This window comes from Choristoneura fumiferana, chromosome 9, assembly GCF_025370935.1.
Source record: "Choristoneura fumiferana chromosome 9, NRCan_CFum_1, whole genome shotgun sequence".
NCBI classification, from domain to species: Eukaryota; Metazoa; Arthropoda; class Insecta; order Lepidoptera; family Tortricidae; genus Choristoneura; species Choristoneura fumiferana.
In genome coordinates this window covers 9,352,208-9,378,962 of record NC_133480.1, presented here as the reverse complement: position 1 = coordinate 9,378,962, position 26,755 = coordinate 9,352,208, and the positions used below count along the sequence as shown (strand labels likewise).

The window sequence follows — 26,755 nt, the reverse complement described above, 5'->3', positions numbered from 1 at the left end:
TATTCAACCAAAATAACTGCAACAAAATTAAATTATGGACCAAATTTCTTTAGGTATTTCCGTACTACCTATTTGCATGGACAGGCATAGGTAGGCCAATGTGACTAAAATTGTACGAATCTCGTGTTAAAACCATTATTAGAAAAATTAAGGATTTTAAAAAGTACTTAGGTACCTATTAGGCATTACTTATAAATTTGTTTTCAATTTGTCGCGCGCGGTAGTTACTTCTTGCAGTTTATTCTGAAAAATAATGATAATGACGAATAGAGAGGCGAAATTTCAATCTTTATAATTTTGTAAGTGCTTTTACGAGTATAAGCACTTAATAATCCTTTCCTTTTTTTCTAAATATTCCTTTGTTTATTTACAATTTAATAAGTAGCACATAAAAACAAAGCGTTATTTAATTAAATAGCAAGCAAACAAAACGCACTCAAAACTTATCTTTGCGTGGATAATATTACAATATCTACAGATTGGCTTATTCAGCACATATAGGAAGTAAACAGTGTAGTATTAGCAGCGAAAGGTTTCGCATTATTTTAAGTATTATCTTATCAAATTTATTTAGATATGTCAAATGTGAACGACAGTTATTTTGATCAGAAGTACCCAGTGAGGCCGGCACAGGAAAGAAGCAAAATGAAGCTATTACTGGTTGTTTTGCTGATTGCGATGGTTGTCGGGGTCATCGTGGCCGTACCAGCTGTGATGCTTTCAAGTAAGTTTATCTACCTTTGTTAATCGTAGTTATTATAAATCTAAAATCTGCGAAACAAAAATCAATTGCCGAATGTATAAATCTACTCATCACTTCAAAACCACACCACCTGATGACCAGACGACCAGATGGCCTAGTGGTTAGAGAACCTGACTACGAAGCTAGAGGTCCCAGGTTCGATTCCCGTGTCGGGGCAGATATTTGTATGAAAAATACGAATGTTTGTTCTCAGGTCTTGGGTGTTTAATATGTATTTAAGTATGTATCTATCTATATAATTATATTTATCCGTTGCTTAGTACCAATAACACAAGCTTTGCTAAGCTTACTTTATTTATTTATTTATTTACCTATTGATTTAAAAATATCTACAAAAGCATCTCTGCGCCAATCTTGTGCCGCTTATCAGTTTTCAGTGATTTAAACAATGGATTACCTATTTGCCTACCTAACTAAACCTTTTTTAAGGTTCTGTAGTTTGTATTTATAATCGTGAGGATAAAGTTTGTAATAAGTAATAAAATCGTTTGAAAAAATATAGTTTGTGCGTGAATGAGACACAACATTTATAAATGCATGTTTAAATCCATACACTTATATTTTATAAGTACCTATTCATTCAAACATTTAAACATAATAATTTATATGTTATGACAAAATTAATAACGTAAAAACCACCTAAAAATCCTATTAGAACCATTTTCGACTTCTACGCGGACCAAGTGGCGGGCAAAAGCTAGTGTATATCTATAATTTATAGTCAAACGTGTTACTCGTGTGTGTTAGCGTGATAAGTCCTGTGCGTTGCATTTTGACTATGAGTGACAATCACGAAAGCTTAAGACATTGTATATCTATAATTTGTCCGTTGCCTAAATACCCATAGTCCCATAGTACAAGCTTTGCTTAGTTAGGGACTATGTCAATTGGTTTCAATAATGTCGCATGATATTTATTTATTTACTAGCTGTTGCCCGCGACTCCGTCCGCGTAGAAGTATGAAAAATAGTTTACGTCCTATTCTCAGACCTACCGAATATACACAAAAAAAAACATAAAAATAGATCAAGCCGATTCGGAGGAGTTAGGTTAAAATATACTTACTTAATATAATAATGTTTCTATAATATAAATATTGTGACACGAGCATTTTATATATTAGACTAGCCGTAACCCGCGACTCCGTCCGCGTAGAATTCGTTTCTCGCTAACCCGCGAGAACTATGTACCAATGTTCGGGTTAAAACTATCCTATGTCCTTCTCCGGGACTCACACTATCTGTTATACCGAATTTCATCTAAATCAGTTCAATGTTTAGACGTCATGAAGTAACAAACAAACAAACCAAACACAGACAAACTTTCGCATTTATAATAAGTGTATTATTCAAGAACAGTCCAACAAGTTTCGACCTTTTCGGAGGACCTTTTCATAAGTACTTAACAGTTTTTGCAATTTTATATGTAGAATTATACTTAATAGTTAAATATTTTATGGTAGAGCGCATGCAACAGAATTTTGTAAACAACAATAATCGATTCTATATGTAGGTACCTACGCAACACGAATAATGAACGCTTTTAGGACAGTGACAGTGGTAAAACATGCGAAAGGTAGGTAATAAAAGTACGTAGGCACTTCGCTCTCGCTTGTTGTTTGCTTGAGCTTGTTTAGTAGCCTGGAAAAATTCAAAGCGAGAAGACGCGCTACCTTATATTAATGTTATTTATATTAAAAAAGAGAAGCTGAAATTTATTTTGTGCTTTGGAAAATGGTGATAAAAGAAGGTTAGTACATAATATTATAAAGTTTCATAATAAGTACCTAGTTGCCTAAACATATAACTTAACACATAAGTAAATAGGCAATCAGCGTGTAAACAAACTGTGACGTCTATAGATATCAATAATTGCAATAGTTTTTATCCGACTTCAAAAAAGGAGGAGTTTATTAATTCGGTTGTATTTTTTTTTGTGTGTTTGTTACCGTCATTTTTCAAACCGGTTGATTTGAAAATTTTTTTTTCGTTCGTCTAGTAATTCTTTCAATTAGGTCTCATAAGCACCAAATTAGGATCTGATGATTGAATCCTAGGGAAATCGAGGGAACTCTTCAAATATTGTAGGAACACCTATGGTAATTTCGTTATATTTAGGAGTAACTCGTGCATTTGCTCTTGAAAATCATCATTTGGTGAAGTGGAACTGATGATGAAGACCAAGTTTGACCAATGGAGCGACTACTCAATAACAAGTAGGTACTTCACATCGTAATTCATTATTATTATGGTGAAATGGAACGGGTGATGTCATGAAGCACCAAGACTCCTCAATAATGAACGGTCTTTGCATCGGAAAAAGCAATTTTTCGTAAAAGGTGGCGAGAAGTTGCCATTAAAGTATTGTATCTTAGATCTTTTACACTAAAAAGCGTGTTTTTTTTACAAAAAATAGAACCGACTACAAAAAACCATGAAAATAATTTTCTACCAGCCTGAAGTCGGTGCCTCAGCACGAGCCAGCAGTTAGGGTAATTTCATGTTGCAATATCGGGACCTACCTTAATTTTGTGTTATTTCTATTATTTGTTGTTATGGCGGCAATAGGAATACGCATTATACCTATTAGGTATCTTTATATTCATATTAGTACTTACCCATTGTACAAGATTGCTTAGTTGGTGTCAATAATGTTTCATTTATTATCTAGTTAGTAGAGTCCGTCCGCGACGTTTGTAGGGTAAGGGCACACAATAATAAAAATTTACAAAAAAAAATAGTAGGTACTTATTAAATTAGACTATTACAATGCAAAGATTTATTAGGATTTAATGTGCAAAATTTAACTAGCTAATTAACTAATATACTCAATTTTATGACAAATAATACATATACAAAAGATAGTGTTACAATGTCAAATAAAATAATATCTTAATAGTAGTACAATGTTCCGGGTTAAAAACTATCCTATGTCCTCTCCGGGACTCACACTATCTGTATGATGATGATCATGATGAGTTAAATGTCAAATGTAAATTAACAAACAAACATAGACAGAATTTCTTTATAATAAGTGGATAATTCAAAAACAGTCCAACAGTTTCGACCTTTTCGGAGGACCTTTTCATAATACTTAACAGTTTTTGCAATTTTTTCAATTTTACTTAATAGTTAAATATTTTATGGTAGAGCGCATGCAACAGATTTTGTAAACAAAATATCGATTCTATAGTAGGTACCTTGCAAACAATAATGAACGCTTTTAGGACAGTGACAGTGGTAAGCATATGCTAATGGTTTTAAAAGTACGTAGGCACTTCGCTCTCGCGTTGTTTGCTTGAGCTTGTTTAGTAGCCTGGAAAAATTCAAAGCGAGAAGACGCGCTACCTTATATTAATGTTATTTATAAAAAAAAGAGAAATGATTTTTTTTTGTTGGAGAATGGTGATAAAATAGTTAACATAATATTATAAAGTTTCATAATTACTAGCTTTCCTAAACATATAACTTAAACATAAGTAAATAGGCAATCAGCGTGTAAACAAACTGTGAAACTATAGATACCAATAATTGCAATAGTTTAGTTATCCGATCCAAAAAAGACTTTTTTTTGTGTGTGTTACCGTCATTTATGAACCGATTTAAAATTAAGTAGGTATATTATTAATTAGACTATTACAATGCAAAGAATTTATTAGGTATTATGTGCTAAATTTTAACTCGTGCATTAACTTAATATCACTCAATTTTATACAAATAATAATAAAAAAATAGTATTACAATGTCAAATAAAATAATATATTAGTAGTAATGAACTAAAATAATTTCCTTGCTCACCCGCGACCTTACGATAGCTAAGCTTATGCAAAATATGCGTGTTCATGCAGTTCCTCCACCTCCACACTGTAAGAACACACACAAATCACACAAACCCATCTATCACCACCACCACACTACACTGACGCGTTTCGAACTCAACCAGAGCTCATCTTCAGAGTGACACAACCGTACACCATGCTACCAGTTGTTAGACTCCTAACAAAACTATAAGGGTTCCGTTTTTGCCATTTTGGCTACGGATCCCTAAAAAGGCATCTTCTTCCTGTAGACCCTTCATATAATTACCTACTGTATAAAAATAGTAAGCACATTGACTTATTTTTTCACAATGTCATGTGTTCTACAGAAAAATCTATCCTGGCTGAATCTTCAGAAAACGAGGTGGTAACATACGACTTTCCGTACACCAGCCGGTCAGAATGGGACGCTCGGCCCGCGACAGAAGTCTTGCCGCTCCCGACCCCAGTTCCTTACGTGGTGATCCACCACTCGGCCACTCCTGCTGCTTGCTACAACAAACAAGAGTGCAAGGCTGCTATGAAGAGCATGCAGGACTTCCATATGGATGGCCGGCATTGGTGGGATATTGGATACAGGTAGGTAATAACCGGGACGGACAGTTTACAGACAACATTTTAATAGTCTAATATTTAAGTTAATAAATATGCTTTGAAAACAGGGCTCAGCTTTGAAAATAGAGTCTTATCAGATATTTATGCTCGCTCTGCTGTGGCAGATATTACCTAATGCAGGCGATTGTACAGCACTGGTCCTGGGGTAAAGTAAAAGGAACGATCGCTCTAGTCACCAGTGCTTTATTTCTCGAAGCAACAAGTTACAATTTACAAGCGGTTATAAGGTTAATAATATTAGTATTTTGTGTCATAAATTGTATGAAAAAGTGAGACAAAACAATTAGACTAAATACACTTTGAGAAACAGGGCCCTGGTAGGATGATATTTTTGCACGCTCCACTGTGGCAGATAATAAGTAATAACTGTAATCAGTCAACCTGAGCCACCATGAAGCTTTTTGCTTGTTTTACGCACTAAGTAATATTATGAAAGCGTCGACTGTTTCGTACAACAGTACATCACTAGAAGCGACGTACATCCCTAGCGCGTGAAGTGAAAACTGACAGTTGTGGACGTGCAGATTCGGCGCGAAAAGAAGGAAACGCAAGAAGAGAAACCAATAAGATTTTTCAGTAAACCTTGTAAGTTTCACCTTCTAACAGTAAGTACAAGTGGATTAATAACATTCTTTATAGTAGTAACAAACATTTTTCTCTAAAAAAATATGATTAATATTTATAAAACAGACTTGAATTACATACGACACATGGATAATCCACGTGAATTGGATTTATGTGTTGCGTGCCTACTATTAAGATTATCTATTTTTTATCGTTAGCGGATAAAATATCCGTTGGTCGCGCATTTAATACCTTTGGTGATAGTCAGGTCGTCAAATATAGTCAATGTTAAGTGTTGGTAGTCACTCTTCGAAGTATTTACATGATAAAAGCATACTTTTTCTCTGAAAACAGTGGAGTGAAACAATAGTCGTCTACCTCACCTACATTACATACTATGAGTTTCAATCACTCCTGCTGGGTCGTGCTGCGGCACCGACTTCGAGCTAGTAGGTACCTATCTAGAAAAATATTTTCATTTGTAGTCGGTTCCATTTCTTGTTATTTTTTTGGAGTCGGTTTTCCCTTTTTTGTTAAAATATTTCTTTATTTCTCACTTTTTAATGATTTGTAGCCAAAGTACATCTCACAACGATTCCATTAAATCCAAACACGGCTTAGTTACGTTGTTTTACTTATAACAGAGTTCCGTTGCCTACCTTGCGGCTTAAGCATCAGATCAGTTCGAAAGAATCATTAACTTAAAGCTTCTTCTTAGTTGTTTATCTAAGTTTATTAATCATGATCGTTTATAGCCGCGCGCGCAGTACTTAGCTTTGACGAGTTCCATTAGCCATCTACGGTCTTCTTCATCAGGTCCAGTTTACCAAATGATACTTTCTGAATGCAAATGCTTATCTTAATGCTAAAAATACCAAAATCGCCATAGGTGTGCCTATATATTTTGAGGTTTGCCCTCGTTTTCCCTAGGATCATCAATCTTTCCACAATTAACCGAGTAATCGGCGAACATACATAAAAAAAACAAAATTGGAACATAGAACCTCCTCCTTTTTTGAAGTCGGTTAATAAATAGTCAAGTTGTGGCGCATAATGTATTTATTTGTGTGTGTGTGTGTGTGTGTGTGTGTGTGTGAATTAGTAGGACTAACACCCTTTTGCAACACCCATTCATCATCATCATCATCACATCAGCAGTAGGACGTCCCACTGTTGGACACTGGGCTCCCCCATAGACTCATGTTTCACGGAAGCAGTTTTAACTAAGTCATCCGTCCATCTCTTTGGTGGACGTCATTGGCAACGAGGGAGTTCAGTGGCAACTCTCCTTAACCGTGAGTTTTTGTTCCAGTTTCGCGGTGGGTAGCGACGGCGTCGCATATGAAGGCAGAGGCTGGAAGATTCTAGGCGCCCACGCACTCTACTTCAACACTGTCAGCATCGGCATATGCGTTATTGGCGATTGGACAAGTAAGTTGTTTATCCCACTAATATTATAAATGCGAATGTTTGTAAGTCTGTTTGTTTAATACCTACCTCTTCACGTCTGAACTGCTGAATTTATTTAGATGAAATTCGGTGAGTATACAGATAGTTTTGAGGACATAGGATAGTTTTATCCCGGAAAATTACGTGGTACGTGTGGGATAGCGATAATTGAATTCTACGCGGAGTGCTGCTTTCTCACGAATGTTTTATGCTGGTTTCTCACGAAGTTTTTCCTTCACCGTAAAGTTCTTGGTCCTCTGTAATTTCGTAATGAATTTCAAAATACTCAGAGGAGCGAGCCCTGGTTTGAACCCAAGATCCTCTACTTGAGAGGCCATAGATCAAACAACTAGGCCACTACTGCTCCCGTCCATTAATCCTAAAATTTGTCGATAATTTGGTTTATAATTGTGCCTGACTCTTTCCCGATATTCATTTTGTAATTTTAAACTCCTCATTCTCAGATTCCGTACCACCAGCAGAGCAGTTGAAAACTGTGAAAGCTTTGATAGCAGCTGGCGTCGAGTTAGGGTACATCAAACCGGACTACAAATTAGTTGGCCACAGACAAGTCAGAGAGACAGAGTGTCCAGGGCAGGCATTCTTTGATGTCGTGAAGACATGGGACCACTGGTCTCCCTTCCCTGCATCTCACGAGGATCTCGTTAATGTACCGGAGATTAGTGACGATTACAAGGATAAGTATCTTAAAAAATCTGTGTTGTAAGGCAATACTCATTAGCTTTAAAATTATGATGTTATACAATTTAAAGCATAGTGTATTATTGAGAAATCATAATATCAAATAGATTAATAATAGACTTACAAGGGGTCGATGCAATCAAATCAACTACGCTCAAAGACAAACGAATTACTATTTAAATATTAGGTACAAATATAGAATGACAATGCACCTGAATTATAATGTAAAACTACCTATGTGCTGAATTGCAATGTAACAAGCCTATATAGGTACCTACTGTTCTAAATAAAAGAATATTAATAAAAACAAGTTCCTATAATTAACCTTTTTTTATTTACTCGACACCCACGCATTGATCCCAGAACACTGGCTGTTGCTCGCAACTTCATCTACGTCGTGTAAGAAGTCTATTCGCTCCCGGGATAACAAGCCTATTTAACTTGCTGGTAATATATTTGGTGCTTTCTTTAACTTAAAGAATTTTCGAAATCGGATATAGAAAAAATAAAAATAAGAAAGGTTGGGTCAGGAGTACCTATTCTAAAACGACGTGCATGCATGAAAGGACACGTAGTGGTTATATTCTCTTTGGAAAGGACTGGAGCTTTGAATTATATAATACACTATCTAGATAGAGTGTCAGCAGGAAACAATGTGATTCAAAACGTCCCAACTTTTTCTTGCTTGTGTGCGTGGCGACTGGCGACCTATTGACAGCTTCATCTTACGCTCCCTATTCGTCAATCCGGTTGTCACTGTGTTTTTTTTATTCGACTGGATGACAAACGAGCAAATGGGTCTCCTGATGGTAAGAGATCACCACCGCCCATAAACATCTGCAACACCAGGGGTATTGCAGATGCGCTGCCAACCTAGAGGCGGGTAATTATTTGAGGTGTAAGATAAATGTTACAGAAATATAAACACACATTTTGATGTGGTCTGTTTTATTTTTAACATAAGGATATGTATCGATAAGATGCTTTATATTATAAGAGATCGATAAAGTTTATTTTGGTTAAAAAAAGCAAAAATCCAATTTTAACGGTAACAAAAATGAGCACCGAGACCACGAAAAAGAACATTTTGTTTATTTTAAAATCTTATAATTGTACTATTTGAATGAAAATCCGATCATAATGAGAAAAAAAATAAGCATTATTTAATTAATCAGGTATCAACAGAAAAAGACAATCGATATCTATATAAAAAAAAAATTAAAACTTGACCACGAAAATGACGACTACAAATTGTCATTTTTGTAACCTTTTAAATACTATCTAGAAATTATTTAATTAAAGTAAGATTAATAACTTCAACTCACAAACCAAAACAGCTTTCAATACCTTCCCCCCGTGTAGGTCTACGGTAGACCCGAACGAAATTATGTTACAACGAAACAACACAACAAAATGCTCCTCTAAATGACGAAGTTTTTTTTAAATATTTAGATATATACATTTCACACGTACATTCAGGGCAAAATAATTCTTGAACCTCTCGCCAGTTAACAAAATTGGCGTCGCACTGGTCATAATTCCTATAACCACACCTGGAGCAAATGTTGTTGACGGTCAACCATTCTTCATTTAAATCAATTAAATCAATAACGGCATAAACGGTTACACTGTAAAAAGCAGAAAATTCTATAAAAAGTGTTCTGTATTTTTTCTACTTGTAGGAAAATCATCTTTTTCGTGGTCTTTAATCAGTTTCGTGGCCCATAGCACCACGAAAATGATGACCACGAAATTTAAAAGTTCTTACTTTCGCGGCTCTGCAGTAAATATCCTATAGGTTTGAAGGAAATGAAATCAATATTGAATAACTTAACTGCAAATGACACAGCACCAGTAAAACATTATATTTATTTACCCAATACTCACCAAGTCGCAACCGTAACGAAAATGACGCTCGATCTTTGACGCAAATCTAACTTGAACCTTTATTACATTAATTATAGATAAATAATTATGGCTTGCGATAAACATTATACGTCATATTTACGCAGTCTTATTTTCAAAGTTGCTTATAGTTAAAAAAGGATTTACAGGAGGTTTGACCTCTTTTTTTGTTTAAAATATTACTTAATAAGTGTGGCTACGAAAATGACGGTGTATTTTGGAACAACGGGAAATGTAGAAAAAAATAGTCTTATCAATGTCCTAATTTTTTATGTTTGCATGAATGGTATATCATATTATGAACATTCAATCCATGTTTTAAACAGCAAGTTTTTCTATACCTTGTATTTTTTACAATACTACAAAGTAGTCAGGGATAATCCGAACCTGACCACGTAACTGACTTTTGTGCAGAAAATTTAAGTTATTGTGGAAAAAAAGATAAAATAGAATAAAATGTATTTACCACAAGTTTCAGTGATAATATCTTAAGCAACTTAAAAACAATAAACGATATATTTCTAATTTTATAACTGAAAATTTGAGTCTGAACACAATTGAACCTCTCGAAATAATAACCCAGGCCTAAGATGGGATACCTCAATTACGAGTAATTTCACCGTCTATCTCACTCTCCACGAGCTCTCCGCACCGAAACACAACAGTGCAAGCACTGCTGCTTCACAGCAGGATTAGCGAGCAAGATGGTGGTAGCAAACCGGGTGGACCTTGCACAATGTCCTACCACCTGCAAAATGTGTGCGTGCAAAATGATACCAGGTAATATCGAATCCCCGAAAATTTGGGGGAAAATTATTAGAGCTCGATAGACGCTACTAAGTGATGGTTAGTGTAATTAAATAAAACATGAATAAATAATACTAAAAAACTGTTTATTCCTCTACATACAAATATATCAACTTATGCATACATTTGAGGGCCACATTTTTTATCGCTCTGTATATGTTTTATTCTACAAATATTAAACTCAATAATCTTACAATGAATTTTATTACAACAGTTTTTAAACAGGTAAAAATATGAATCAACTTGCATGTGGTAGTTCAGTATATCAAACTAAATACCTTTGAATTATCTTGAATTAATATATTGATCTTATGAAAGTTTGTACCAAACTTTTTTGCGAATTCAGTATTGATTACATTATTAAATTCCACTTTTATGATCTAAACTACCACATCAAAACTCAATCAGACGATGCAAATATTTATTCAAATATGAAAGAAAGAATGAAAATACATTTATTCACAACACAAGACACAACAACACGTAGGAAAGGTATGTGTCATTGCGGTTGTGAATCGGACACTGGCTCAGCATAATGCTGAAGCGTTAATAATAAACACCCCAGCGCTAATTTTCAACCAGCACCGTTGGTGACCCTCGGACCGCTACAAAGATATACTACACAGTTTTATTACTATACATAAGACTACATAAATAGATAATTTGTAAACTATGAAACATATTATTTATTTTATGGCTTTGAAAGACATTAACATTAGTACATAAACATAATTATTATAACTATTAAATCAAAGAACATTCATTAGATTCGCCATTTTGTCAAGTAGAATAAAAGTAAAAATTTATCAGATTGATGCGTAAAATCCATAAGTACATTTCGGCTTTGTGCCAATAAAAAAGTCAAACAATCTAACCAAAATAATTTTATCTTTTGTTACGAAATGTCATGGATTCTGGAGTACCTACTTGCCGATGGAAATGCATTTGATTAGGGTATTTTCCTCTCTTTATAATTTCGCCACACTTTAATGGCGGCGTATTTCGTCATTTTGAGGCACTTTTGAATCGCGCGCTTCGCATACGTTGCATACCTACGATGCCACAATGTAGACTGAGAGGGAAAATGACATATAAGCCAACAGTTGGCTTATAATTTTTCGGGACGTTTTCATGCTACCATCGCTCTATCTAGTGTATATAAATTGTAGCCAATGTGCATCTCACAACGATTCCATTAAGCTCAATCACGGCATAGTAATATTATTTAATAACAGAGTATCGGTACCTACCTACGGTCTTCTTTATCAGGTCCAGTTCACCAATGTATAATCAAAGGAGAGGAGAATGTAGAGGAAGCAAGAGTTGTACCTATGGTAGGTTGTATGCCAGGATCGCATCGTAGCAAGTGGAAGGACGAAGTCTCTGCCTAACCCCGTTGCAACGGGTTTCACGAAGAATGTTACGCAATACGCTACCTTCAGAAAGATGTGTTTTCTCAAGAAATCTAATTATGACACTCAACCCTTTTCTTGACTACCAGAATCTGTTGAGAGTAGGTGGTCGCCGTACTCATTCTCAGCTAAATTTCGATCAAAAGCATCCGATATTATTATCTGCTAAAAATCGTATAGTCTCGATTATAGTAGATCTATCACGCGTGAAATTGGGAGCGCGTTGGGAGAGAAGTGTAATTTTATGTAGTTATTAGGCCGGTCAAAATTAACAATAAATTAACAAAACATTATGTATCTCTGATTTTTTAGTATGTTGTTTGGAACAATTAGGGCTATGTATTTCCAAGTTTGCAATTTCCAAAAAGTTGTGGAAAAAATTGTATTCACCAAAAACTACGAAATTTTTGGACTCTTTTTCAGATTTTGCCCCATATCGCCTAATCCGTCAGAAAAAAAAGCTTAGATTTAGCTAAACAAACGTATAATACTTACTTTTAATTGGTTTACAAACAACCAAACAAATAAAACCTTATCTACTATTTATAATATAGTAATAATAGCCTATAACAGGTAAGATTTTGATATTAGAAATTTTGACATTTTGTTTGTCTCTCAGAAATCTGAATATACATGTATGTAAATGTTTAAGAGCATATTTTTATGAATGGTTAAAGGAATGACTGAGGTGTCATGGTTATTTTTATACCGTATCTAGATAATCGATTCATAACTCTTAGTTTGGCTCGTGCAAGTCGTACTTACTAGCGAATTTTGAGCGATGACTCATTCTTATTCAATCGTGAAGTGTGTAAACTTGATCAATTCACACAATACGTCCGGATCGTGACGTCACAGCACCGTCGAAAGCCTCCATTAGTGTACTCCGGGGCATCACCGTAGTACAGTTACCAGCATTAATATCTGCCACAGCGGAGCGTGCAAAAATATCTGACACGTCCTTCCAGCCCTAGAAATAGAGTCGTATCAGATATTTATACACGCTTGTTGTGTCAGATATTGGTGCTGGTGACTGAACTACGCCTTAGTAAGAATCAAACAACCATTAAAATGTAAACATATTTTAATGACAAGATGACTTTCACAAAAATAGTTCCATTACCAATCTATAAACAATGACGGGTTAGGATGTCATTAACATCGTTAAATATCTATTATGCTACGTTATATTTTTTACTATAATTACTTTCATATGGGAAAAAACATATCGTTGGGTACCTTAAGAAACTTGATGTTAGTGCAACTCCAAAAGCCAAGTCTTCATGTAGTCTTTTTTGATTTTGTTGCTGCACTAAGTATTCTCATCAGAAGACCAGAAGTCTCATGTACAGTCATGGATATAAACTAGTATTAAACTACAAAAGAAACGTTGCCATATCGTCATTATTTTGAAAAGAGCTCGTATCTCTTATCGATAAGTAAATTAAACTGTACCTACTTTGAAGCGCCCCAAGTAAAGTTCAATCAGCTTTTTTTAATGCGTTGACTATATTTTATATTGTCTATCCCTAGCAGCAAGTTTCTTAATACGCCATAGCGAAATGTACAATATTTTACTATGACAAAGTTCCACTACATGCTCAAAAGTTAGAGTGCGTGGAATACACTGCCGAGGCTTTCGGTTTCAATCAGAAACCAGGCCCTATACTACGAAGTGCAAAAGTTAAACATTGTATCTTGCCGTCCCGCTGACGCTAATGTTATTAAATACGAGAGTGAGAGGGACGGTACTTTGATTTTCGAATTTCGTAGTAGCCCCACTGAATTCATAGATGTAGACAACAAGATGATACCTGTAAACAATTTTCGCTAATGGGATTCTTATCTACTCATCTATTACGTTCATAATGTATGGAAGGTATACAAGTGTATAAAAGGACATATAGGATACAGCACAAATTTAATACATTATTCTAGAGGTGGACCGAGTGGCTAACAAGGACAGCGTATTACACGCCCGATTAATATGACTGTGCTGGAATTTACTTAATGATAGAACAATTTGAAGAATGAACAGGTAAGTTTCAACTAGGTAGTACACAATGAAATGTATAAATTAAAATGTCGTTAAGGTTACTGACATGTATGTTTGTAGCTCTTGCCCGCGGTTTCGTCTAATAACAAATTGTTTATCGATATCACAGGAACTAAAAAAAAGTATAATTTGTGTTAATCCAGTTCATAAACTACCTGTATGCTGAATTTTATCTAAATCTGCCCATTTATTTTAGTGTAAAAACGTAACGATCGTTTCTACAGCCAAATATACACACACTCTCACAAACTTTCGAGATTTTAATGATACCTGTGTTTCACTCATTTATTTGAAACAATATATTAAAAATCCCACAACTATATAATCTTAGCATGATTAATTTTCTACATTCAAATATTTTATTAACCACTCGATCTGTTATTTAGATACTACACATATTATTATTATAAATATTATATATTATTAGTTTTACAACTGTACACTAAACAGGTAAAAATAATTTCATCTCCTAAATAACAAGTGCGAATAAAATGATTATTACATCGATTCGTACAAACATTTAATTTTATCTAGACGTTAAATTTCATTTTATAAAACACCTTTTATAGTTTCATCTAATTTATAAACTTTTTCAGTAGTTTATTTGAAATATTTCACTACATTTGACACCAGTTAACGTGTTCATAACACAGTAGCTTGGCTAACATATAGATTTTTAGATTTAGGCCTGCCTTGTACAGAACGGTATGTATGTGTATTAAAATATGCATTTAATGATAAGGTAAGCGTATTCGAAACATCACAAACATATAATTATATGGGTTGTTGGACACCGATCGCTTGTTATACAAAAACACCTTATAGGAAGCTTCGGGGCTAATTAATTATAACCTCATCGACGTAGATAAAGAGTATACATAGAAAATTTAATAAGACAATATTAGAATATATAAACTACACGTAGTAAAACTTTAAATAAATAGGTTTTATTTTTTCTTAAGTAACGATAAGCTTAAAAGTAATTGCGTTATAACTTATATATAATTTTATAACAGTATATTTTACTTAATATGTTTTTAATGTACTTAATATGAATTGAAATAGGTACCTACTAGATGGACTGCTGTTTTTGATTGGCAAAATCTGATAGATACTAAGATAATCAAGCCACGTTAAATTCTTTCTCTTTTGAGATATTTTTTTAAATACTGGAATCAATCAAAATATACTTATTTTATACATTCGTATAAAGAGAATAAAATAAATATCTTATTTATTACTAACAGCAAATGTTCATTTTATAATGCTTTGATTGATGAATTTAGGCATTAAAATATTAAATTCTGATAGGATGTTAAACAGTGCTGATTTTTAAATAAAACCCCGCAAATAATTACGCTTAATTAAAATAGCTTATTTCTCCAGTATCTCGTGATTTTTATTTATATATTTAACTCAGGCGTTATTTTGCGTAGGTCCATTAACTAAAATAATTTTTCATTCTCATGCTCGTAAAGTTCGTGTTTATGTGTTTATGCTGGATCTAGGCGCCATAAAATGACTTTATATATAGTAAAATCTTCGTCTAAGATCAGGGTAATCAGGTGTCAATAGCCAGAATTAAAAAAGTTTCTACATATTTTTAATCATTTTTAATTTATATCAAAATTAAAATCAATTAAAATCAATCAAAATAAATCAATAAAACTAAAAAATTTAATGATGAAAAATAAAAGGTAGTAAGTGAAAATTGTTTCCACTGTTGCTATGAAATTTCCTCGCAATCGACGTGAAAAGCAGAGTGGAAACTCGAGCATTAAGCCCATTTTCCCCTCGACGTCTCGCTCTCTCTCTCTCTCTTGTTATATGAACGTCTTGGGTAAAATGGCTCGTCACTCTTGTTGTACAATCTACTACTAAGTACCTTTGCTCAACCGGACCTTTTTTTGTGACATCGCGGGTGAGCAAAGAAATTCTTTTACTTCATTGAACTACCTACTTTGTCTGTTTTTTTTTAATTACCTAACATTTCTTTAACCGACTCGGTCGCTCATTCTTTACCTTGTTTTATTTTTCATTTTTGTTAATTTACTGTATTGGTTTTGGTGGTCAAAAATAAATATGAGTGTTTTAAAAGTAGTTTCTTATCTATTACGAAAATAGAGGAATACGTCCATGAATTAAACTCAATTACATCACTCACTCAATTAATTTATTTTTCACATAACTTTTTAAGTCCTATTATCGGAAGTCCGAAAATATTTCTCATTACTTACCATTTTACATTATAATGATCACTCTTCATAAAAATAATATTTAAATACTAACGATCGAAACTCCTAAACAATGTAACTCCTAACGCCAATATTCACAAATTTGCTTTATACTAACTAGGTTGGCAACGCGTCTGCAATACCCCTGGTGTTGCAGATGTTTATGGGCGGTGGTGATCTCTTACCATCAGGAGACCCACTTGCTCGTTTGCCATCCATTTGAAGGGTCCACGGAAAGAACGTGTCTAGTCACCTAAGCAACTTTTTGAGTTATAGCGGTTTGAAAGTTAGTCATCACGAACAATTACTATGGTTACCATTTATTTAAAAGATAAAAAAAATAGATTTTATATTGTTTTCAGATTATTTAATTCAGTGGTAAGTCATAGTACTTTGTGAGCTCTACATTTTGAGATTAAAATTTCAATTTTAAAAAAAAGGTGACTAGGCATGTTCTTTCCGTGGACTCTTCATTTGTTTTCATTATATTTCTTAATCCTACATAAGTGTTACTTATCCGCATTATTGACGCGCAGGGACTTGAAATTTTTTCGATGGTGTGAAATGATTAACTATTTAAAGAAGGACTTCGTTAGATACGACGACGAGAGAAGCGAGGAAGAGTGAAGTAGAACCTGCGACCCTACAGCGCGCGAGCCGAGGCGGCCAGCGAAGCGCCAGGACAGGACCGAACATATTTCTTAACTAATAGTTATAATAGAAATAATTAACGATATAAATAAATCTTATTTTAAATAGATAGTTACCGTTATGAAAAACAATATTACGAGTTCAAATATTTTTTTATTAATGCCATTCATTATTAATAAGAAAATTATGATATTTGTCTGTTATGAAGGAAACTTTTCTGAAAAACAACATTATGAGTTGAAATATGTTCCTAGTAATGACATTATTAGAAAAAAATATATGATCACCGTCTGTTATGTATGAGTTCCGTTGTTAGTAATAAAAAATTATGAACAAAAAAGCATGAAGAGTGATTATTATGAACACAAATCGGTAGTAAAACAAAAAATAGGAATAAGAATTTGATGTGAGCCCACACACACGCCACACCATACGTGGTGATAATTCCATTTTGTTTATGGAGATATTTATTCGTCGATTTTCGTAACATACAAGAAATGGCAGTTCAAACGCTTCTCAATTTCACACATTTGTATTGTATTGAATTGTACTATTCTTAAATAATTTAATTTTGAGGTCATATTAGGTATCACAAACCAAACTTGGAAGCGCTAATAAAGTACTTACTTACAACAATAATTACCTTAAATTTAATTAATGAGCGTGAAAAATAATTATTTTTGTTTAGTCGCGTGGACGAACACAAGAAGCGCATTGTTCAAACCGATTTAACGTTAACATTATATCTAGTCAATCATTCGCTAATAGTAATTACAGCGTATTAGAACCAATAACAAGAAATTAGTAATGGTTATTTTAGTACCTAATCCCAAGTTAAGTTAATTAGGTACGGTCAAAAGCATAAATATATATACGTTACCAAGACGTCAAAAATATCTATACCTACATCTTTATACCACTAAACATAAGATCGATGTATACATATTTTGACGCTATGGCTGTATATATATTTTTACATTCGACTGCACATAACTGATCTTAGTACGTATAACACAAGATAACTCATCAATTTACCTACTCGAAATTTACCTACAGATTATATTAAGTATGTTTGGAATACGACTTTAGGTAGGTACATATAGGTAAGTAACATTTTATTATATATTTTCGTCACAACGTTATCTCCACCTTTAGGGTAGGTACTTATGCAATAACTGCAATAAATTAGGTTTTAACCGGCATCTAAATCACAAATTAAGTATAATCATTCGGCGATAGTTCTAGCATGTTCTCCTGTTAGCCTCTAGTGGCCAAATCCTGATGCAAGTGGTTTCGAATGATGGCTAAGTCTATTGATTTGACTTCGCCAGCACTGGGTACGACTAGTGGTTTTACTAAGTAGACTAATGATTGAATTAATCTGAATAAGAATAATGTGATGTAGTTAAAAGGTACCGACGACGATTCAACCAAAATCATTATTTTGAAAAATATCAGAGAATTGTAAGAAAAAGGCACGGAGGGAAGTATTCCTTAAAGATATGCTGATGGAATCGTACTTATCACAAATATGCACTTTAATTGTTAATATGTGGCAGGTACTGGCTCGATATAATTGATAATTCTTAAATTTGACAGACATGGTATTACTTAAGCGTAGTTAGTTGACTAGACTTTTGTTATGATAAAAATATTGACAATAACTCTGTCATACTTTATATATAAATAAAATGTAAGAAAAATAATTTTTGACTTTAGTGGTGGGTGACTTTTCGTTAATATAAGTAATCAATCCAATCGGATGGGCCAAGAATCTTGAAGATATTTAAACATACTTGAATACAAAACATATTATACCTTATTGTAAACTTTTGATCATACGAAATAGTAGTTATATTATATTACTCGTATGAGTATAAGCATCCTTTTCGTTTCGATATTACATGATCATCTTTTTTCAGCTGTAAGCCACCTTCAAGATTTTTCATTTTTCATTGTTCTGGGCAGTGCGTTTCTGCACGCCACTTTAATGCTATCATTAGTATGATAATAATCATGATATATACTTGATCGTTAGTTATAATATTTATATCTTATGGCTATCGGTTAATAGATAAGATAATAATAACAAATAATAATAATTTATTCAAAAGCTCATTTTACATCATATCTTCATTTATTATTAAAAATGAATGCAGATGAAAATAAATTGTACTCATTTCCTGAAACTTAGCAAATAGCCAGTTAATGACATTTTAATAAGAATAAAGATAAAGGTAGGTACTTATGGTATGCACGCAGCTTAGGTACAATTTGAATCAACATTCACTGTAGGTACAGTCGAGGGCATAAATATCTAAAATATAACCATTGAGTCAAATAGGCATATATAAACACCAACCTTCTGGTTAGTGGCATAAAAGTGTGTACGAGTATTTTTGACGCTTTGAAACGTAATAAATAATAATAATCCCAGCCTATATACGTCCCACTGCTGAGCACAGGCCTCCTCTTTGAAACGTAATAGAAAAAGATAATTTTTATTAAAAAAAACTCAGTTTACATAATTTTTAACTAAGAATTAAAGATACTGTTAGAGTAATATTTAGGTACAACAAGAAGTGCCTGAACTAGGATTCTTTGTGTTTTCGGCAACATACATTATTATAATATATTTATGACCTTGGCTGTACAACCTAATCAAATCAATCACAGTCATTTAATGACGTTGTCATGATGTTGCTATTCTTCCCATGCAACTATTTTGGTCGAAAAGTGTAGCTAGTTACCTAGGTACTAGAAATAAGTAACAGTTACTACACCGCTACCAAAAGTTGTATAGGCGCCTTCATCGGCATTAGGTTGCCCATCACTATGACATGTGTTGTATAAAGTAGTGATTTTGTAAGTAAAGTGGTCGAATCGATTTCCAGGGGTCGATGAAGATATGCAAAAGTTTTACGTCCGAGAAAAATCACATTTGAATTAGATTAATTTGCAAACGTTCTGTATTAAGTTAGTAACTGAAAAATAAGGCTAGGGTTTAAGTTTGAAACCTCTGATATAAAAAGTCCACGCATCAATCAACTGGATCGACTCTATACCAGTGGCGAAGCATACATATAACTTTATTCCCATCGGCTTGCCCAATAATTACATAATAGGACAACAAGATATTCAGGATTTATGAACGACGTAAGTAAGCGATTTTTGCTTTGTCTTCATCACGGAAAATCTGACGCTACGCCACTGCACTGTAGTACAAATTGTAGAGTCGAAATATCGAACTGCACTCAGCCCTCATAAGGCAGTTGGCAGTATCTCACTTGTAGGGGTGCGTAACGATCGATGTAAAAACTTTTGATATATTTTCACTGGATATAACGATTAAAGGATATAATGCACTTTTGATATAACAACATTTGATATATTCTCATGTAACAACCTGGACACCTGGACATTTTACGACTTTGACGTAAGACGCCGGAGGGTAATATACTAACAGTCAGGTACTATTAATCTAACAGTCATAACGTATAACATACATGGGATATAACTTTTTTCGATATAAAGCTCAGTTGGTATAATGTACTATTGGCATAATTTGGAATACTTACTACTATTATTTCTTACCTATTTTACTCTAAGACAGATTGATGTCGGTGCGTAACGAAGGATATAACAACAATTGATATAATTTTAATTTGATATAATGCAATTTATCTTAAAAACCAAACTTATTTCTATTGTTATTAACTCGATTTGATGTACTTTGGGTTTGGTTAGTTTACGACGACGAGCGAAGCGAGGAGGAGTGTTAGGTGGAACTGTGACCTTGCAGCGCGCGAGACGAGCGAGCCGACTCTTTTGTATAATAATATAGTTTTTTTTATTAATAAATAAATAAAACAAGAATAAGTGCATATATTTTCCTTCTAAACACATAGCAACCGAAAAAAATATATCTTACAAAACATTATACCCCTAATACTTATATCCAATATACATTATATCCATTAAACATTATATCAAAAATGTATTATACTATTTAAACATATTATAAGCCATGAAATTTGTTATACCAAAAGTTTATTATGTCCCTTGAGTGATTATATCCAATGAAATTATATTAAATGTTGTTATATCCAGTGAAAATATATCAAAAGTTTTTATACCAATCATTACACACACCATTTTTATACATTTCGAGCAAACAGAGAAAATGTGCACATCGATTAGGGAGTCGCCTTAGGAAGGTTTTATTGTTCTTAGGGGGTTTTGATCATGTTGTAGACAAGATACGGCCAATTTGCTTAGTTCATCTGATAGAGAATGTTTCAGGCTACGTGATGGTATAAATAACTCAAAAGTGATTTTTTTACTGCCAATTGCCTTATAAGGGCAGTGTATTATAATAAGAATAAGTCAATGACGCAGGGGATTCCTCTGCAGCTCGCAAGTACAAAATAGTACTTACATCTCTATGTAAGTCGGGTGTCGGGTGGAGTATTCCATATTGGAGTACTGTTATCAATACGTTTCCGGCAGATTCATTTTTTATGAATGAGTATCGGTTTAGGTTTCCTCGTACGTTTTCCTTGTAGCATGAATCATAGTATTTTGAAATATAGGTACATGCAGTAAGAAATGTGTTTCATAGGCATTTCCCTCAGAAATTCCAAGTAAAATCTACGATTAAGTTTTTTTTTATTTTGAACTATGAAATTGCGCGTTTAATATTGTTTTATAAATACCAGATTCGAACCAACTGTACAAGAAGTATTTTTTCTTTAAATGAATATAGTACCTACCTGTTTCTAGTAAATTAATGTGAAAAACCTTTTAATTTAAAACGGCAAGTATTATAGTTTTAATGCAAGTATCAAAATCTTGACTTTAAATATTTTAAAGATAACTTGTAACACAAAAAGAACATTGTTACACAAACTATTTTAATCGTATTTATTTTATAACTAGCCATTATCTTTTACCATTTAGTTGTCATACGTTCGATGATCGATAAAGATAGATCAGTGATTAAGTTGGGTATATTTATTGTTTCAATTTAAACCTTATTTGTTCTCTATCAATGTTTGAACTTGCAGCACTAAGTCTCTCGCGAGAGAGAGCACAGCTGCTGCGTCGTGTCGTTCCGCCATTTCTGTAAACAAAGAACTTTATTATATGACTAGTTGTTGTCTGCGTTTTCACCTGCAGAGAAATTGTTTATAGCTACCCCGCGGGAACTGTGCAATTTTCCGGGTTAAAAAGTAGTCTATATTTTATTTCTTAATGCTCATTTTTTTGCCAAATTTAAACAAGATCGATAGGTATGTTGCTTTCGTATTTATACCTAATATACTTACTGTTACCCGCTACTCTGTGAAGAATACGTTTATCCAGCGAGAATCGCGTAATTTTTCGGGATAAAAATGATCCTATATCGTTACCATGCATGGTCTCAAACTATCTCTATTCCAAATTGTATCACAGACGGACAGACAGTGTTTCTTTGAGATTTATACATTATATTAAAAGTTTGGATCTGGCTAGTTTAATAATAATCTTAATCAATATGTTATATAATCGCAACGTAAGGCTTTTTAAAGTCGCGTACCGTAATTACATAGGCCACGAGACTATCATTAAATAAACATACCTAACACGAAATTCTCTCTTCCTCTTGCTATAGTAAAAATAAGAACTCCGTACCTAGACTTGCAGAAACGGACGTAACCACGACATTCCCTCTTTTCTGTAAGCGGCTTAACAATTGCTATAAACCAAAACCATCTCAACTTTATTTAGACTACGAGTGGTCCGACACACACTTGGCCAAATTTTACGACTTAGTACTATTACCATCTGGGTAAAAAAAACTTATCGCAAAGCGGATTTACGCTAGCAAGGTCATCGCAGATTGAACATTGTTAACAAAGTAGGTATGCTGTAGGTAATTCCCCTTGCCCTCTTATCTAACTGTTTCGGCGGTATGTTTGAATGTGATTCTTGATTAGTGTCCCGGTTAATGTGGTACTACGATAAGATAGTTAAAGTACTGTTACATCATTAATTAATTCATCATAATCTATGAGAAAATAAGTAATGGAAAATATCTTTTTAGGGTTCCGGAGCCAAAATAGCAAAAACGGAACCCTTATAGTTTCGCCATGTCTGTCTGTCTGTCCGATCGTCCGCGGCTTTGCTCAGGGGCTATCAATGCTAGAAAGCTGTAATTTTGCACGGATATATATGTAAACTATGCCGACAAAATGGTACAATAAAAAATTAGGGATTTGCTAAGTCGATTTTTCGATTCATTTATTTTTTTGCGAAATATTCAACTTTAAAGTGCTTTCATTAAAATTAGCGTCCATCAGGATGGTAGTAAGTATATCAAACTTTCAAGGAAAACTATAACCGCTAAGTTTGCTTGAGAATTATTAGTAGTTTTACTCTTCAATAGCAGCCTAAGGTATAAAATATACCTAAACTTGGAAGATTCCGTATAAAATACGAAATCCTTAGAAAAATATTACTTAATTTTTTCGTAATGGCTACGGAACCCTATTTTGGGCGTGTCCGACACGCTCTTGGCCGGTGGTTTATGACTTGTATGATATATTTCTGTTATATAATTGTAATGTACCTAACTGCATCACTTTGATAAAATGAATGTATGTAAACTCTTAATTGTACAAAAGAAAAGACTAACCCCTTGCTTCACCATGTGTGTGTGTGTGTTGTCGTCCTATGGTATTGATTAAAAATTTATTTGACGAATAAAGTTAAATGTGATGCCGCCGCCTCTGTTTGTTTTGTTGAATAGACGGAGACGGCATCACATTTATCTGTCAAATAAAATTAATCAATGTGAGGTGAAACAGTTTCAATAGCTTATTTTTTAAAATCAACCTCAAAGCCTATATATCTACGCACTGCTGCTGGGCACAGGCTTATCATCAGAATGATGATCCGGTTCAAGGTTCAAGTTCAGCGCTAGTTAAAACTTTCAAACGATAGTTGCCACAGTTAAAATAGTTTTAATGTTTGCCAACTGGGAGGAAAAAAAGATGAGTAAATTATGGGATCCTGGCTTTTCGCCAAACTTTTCTTTTTCAAAAATAATGAATTTTCCAACTGTTTCATAATAGACGAACGATTTTTTGTCTGAAACTGAACTATTCAGGATATATTTCAGGACTGTATTGTAGAACTCTACAGGTTAGGTTAGGTTAGTTTTATATATAACAATCCTGTAAATATAAAAAAACATTTATTTCAAGTCATTTTGGTAACCCATATTTTACATCAATATAAATTAAATTAAAACCAAATTAAGTTAAAATATAATACAATTAAATCAAATTAAACAGAATAAAATAAAGTAAAATTAAATCAAATTAAAATTAAATTATACAAGTTTCGTTAAAATCAAATGAAACAAATGCACGCCTTTAACTTAATACACTTTTAATAATCAATTTCACTGTGATTTACTTGATAAAAGTATGAGATGACAACATGACATATAGGACAAAGGTTCCACCCTGGGTCATGCTTAAATTTATTCGACTGCACCAACTGCACCTACTTAAGGTTTCAGAAAAATCGTTCGTCTACGAAACATTTGGGAAATTAATAATTTGGAAATCATATTTTCACCGAAAAATTACTAACGTACCACCTGCTGTAAACTAATCCTTCCTTCTTTCTATTAAATTGTTTCCTGGAAGAGATCGCTCTTAAGTGATAAGGCCGCCTATTTGCTTACCTTGTAATCTTCTCTCTGTGTACCTGTTTTCTGTATCGCTTACTATTTCTGGTGTACTATAAAGAGTCATTGTATTGTATTGTATTGTAACGTACCGTTGAAAAACTTGATGATGTCGGTAAAGTCCATGGCATTCGCGAGTATGACGTCGCGGTAGGTCTCGAGCAGCGCCAGCGCCAGGAAAAGCACCATGTGCTCTGAAGCCACGCGCCGCGACGCCCAGATCAACTCCCAAGCCGCGAACACCTGCGTAACAACAGTCGACAATACATATATGAAGAAGAAGAATAGGAAAGATTAATCTGGACAAAATTGGACTTTAAATCCCACTAATATTATAAATGTGAAAGTTTGCAAGTCTGTTTGTTTGTTTGTTACCTCATCAGTCATCACGTCTAAACCGCTGAAACGATTTGGATGAAATTCGATATACTTAGATAGTTCGAGTCCCAGGGAAGAACATAGGATAGTTTTTATTCCGGAACATTGCATATTACCCGTGGGACAGTGATAAACACATTCTACGCGGACGGAGTCGTGGGCAACAGGCTAGTGTACAATAAAAAAAGAAATGAAGGAATATAACAACAGCCATAATAAAACAAAAGAAAAATAAAATACATTTCGTTCACAACACAAGTACTACCTAAGGGCCTCACTCAGCGTGAGCACCGCCTGGCATCTATTTTAAATAAACCTTTCGTCTCCGAGTGATTAACTTAAATCAATCCAGGGATTAAATAATAATCGTATCATACTTAGATAATTTTGATTAACGTTTATATTGGTTAAAACTTTCGTGATTTTCAATCATAACTTTAAATTGTTCCAGAATATTTCAGGAAGTTATTAAAATATACCTAATACAGATTCAAAAGACTGAAATTGGCTCGTACAGTTAACTGGCCAGGATCAGATACTCACGTCCTGGTATAGCAACTCCCGCTTGAAGTCGAGGAGGAACCAGCGGTAGCAGAAGTAGAAATGCGTGTAGTCGCCATGCGCGTGCATTAGCTCGTACAGCTCGCAGTCGAGGATCTGAATTAGTGATCTGTAGGAAAATGGGTTCAATGGTAGTAACACCATCATTGTGTCTGTGAGGCTAAAGGCGTATGCCTTAAGCCATTGTTTAAAATATATTTTAATGTACATTATAATGCAGCCAAAAGTCACTTTATGGTCTTTGAGGTGGGTTGTAACCGTCCATCTAATGTTCCACCGGTAATTTTAAACGGATCTCCACTCGAAATTTTAATAATGTAATTCTATCTCAATTATAATACACAGAAGGTTCATTATACGACCATCATAATCAGTTAACCTGCAGTTACACAAGTATACACATAGAAGAGACGGTCCATTAAACGACACCTACACAAGTCGTTTAAAGATTCGGAATAGTTCAGCCGATGGCTATATTAATTTTTATTAATATGATTTTTTTGATTCAAAATGTAGTCACAATTATACCTATGATGCTATACACATTTTGAACATCTCATCTATCACAATATGAAATCATTGATCAACTAAAAAATATTGAAAAAAGGTTTACAGGTATGTTTAGTCAAAATAACCAAACCTGCTGAAATATTTAGGATTAATTTAACTAATTTGTACACTGGTTTTTGGTAAAGACTAGTCAAAATTTCAAATCAGAAATAAATATCATTAATTTCTCTGTCAAAGTGTGCATTTCATGGCTTGTGCACGTGAAGCTAATGAATATAAAATAACAACCATGAACTTTTTAGCACCGTCCAGGTGGATAGGGGATAAAGGAGCAATTTTTTAATAAACTCACCTCATATCTGCAAAGTGCGCGTCCATGGCTTGCCCCGAAGGGAAGTTGTGCTGCGCATGATGCATAAGACGAGCGAACAGCGCATGCGCCGCGGCCTCCTCGCGCATCATCACTAGTAGCGGTGCCGCCAGGTCGCACATGCCTTGCATATATCCCATCTCGAGATGCTCCCAGACGTATCTACAAGCAGAGTATTATGTCGTCAACATATCAAGTAACTTGGCTTGGATGAAGTATATCT

At 33.9% G+C, this 26,755-nt stretch overlaps 3 protein-coding genes across 6 annotated transcripts in view; 2 read left to right on the top strand and 1 right to left on the bottom strand.

Annotated features, from left to right (window-relative positions):
• Nucleotides 1-501, top strand: part of LOC141431488 (peptidoglycan-recognition protein LB-like) — a 1,889-nt gene extending 1,388 nt beyond the window's left edge. The window contains exon 3 of the mRNA XM_074092677.1: nt 479-501. Coding sequence (XP_073948778.1) covers nt 479-501 — 23 coding nt within the window. The remainder of the gene's footprint in view (nt 1-478) is intronic.
• A 20-nt stretch (nt 502-521) lies between these two features.
• Nucleotides 522-8,230, top strand: LOC141431172 (peptidoglycan-recognition protein LB-like). Its single transcript, XM_074092215.1, has 4 exons — nt 522-724; nt 4,910-5,159; nt 7,072-7,190; nt 7,673-8,230. Exons 1-4 carry the CDS (start codon nt 577-579, stop codon nt 7,933-7,935), a joined length of 780 nt encoding a protein of 259 aa, XP_073948316.1. The 5' UTR covers nt 522-576; the 3' UTR covers nt 7,936-8,230.
• A 13,743-nt stretch (nt 8,231-21,973) lies between these two features.
• Nucleotides 21,974-26,755, bottom strand: part of LOC141431171 (small G protein signaling modulator 2-like) — a 66,896-nt gene continuing 62,114 nt past the window's right edge. For all 4 annotated transcript variants that reach the window (XM_074092213.1, XM_074092211.1, XM_074092214.1 and 1 more), the window contains 4 exons: nt 26,515-26,694; nt 25,635-25,761; nt 24,806-24,956; nt 21,974-22,097 (listed from right to left, as the gene is read on the bottom strand). In XM_074092213.1, the coding sequence (XP_073948314.1) occupies nt 22,009-22,097; nt 24,806-24,956; nt 25,635-25,761; nt 26,515-26,694 (547 nt within the window). In that variant the 3' untranslated portion in view covers nt 21,974-22,008. The remainder of the gene's footprint in view (nt 22,098-24,805; nt 24,957-25,634; nt 25,762-26,514; nt 26,695-26,755) is intronic.

Excerpts from the sequence above, each read along its gene's own strand:
- LOC141431172 (XM_074092215.1), top strand. The coding sequence starts at position 577 with ATGTCAAATGTGAACGACAGTTATTTTGATCAGAAGTACCCAGTGAGG. Across the intron at positions 725-4,909 it reads ACCAGCTGTGATGCTTTCAA|AAAAATCTATCCTGGCTGAA; the intron begins GTAAGTTTATCT and ends TGTGTTCTACAG. Across the intron at positions 5,160-7,071 it reads TGGTGGGATATTGGATACAG|TTTCGCGGTGGGTAGCGACG; the intron begins GTAGGTAATAAC and ends TTTTTGTTCCAG.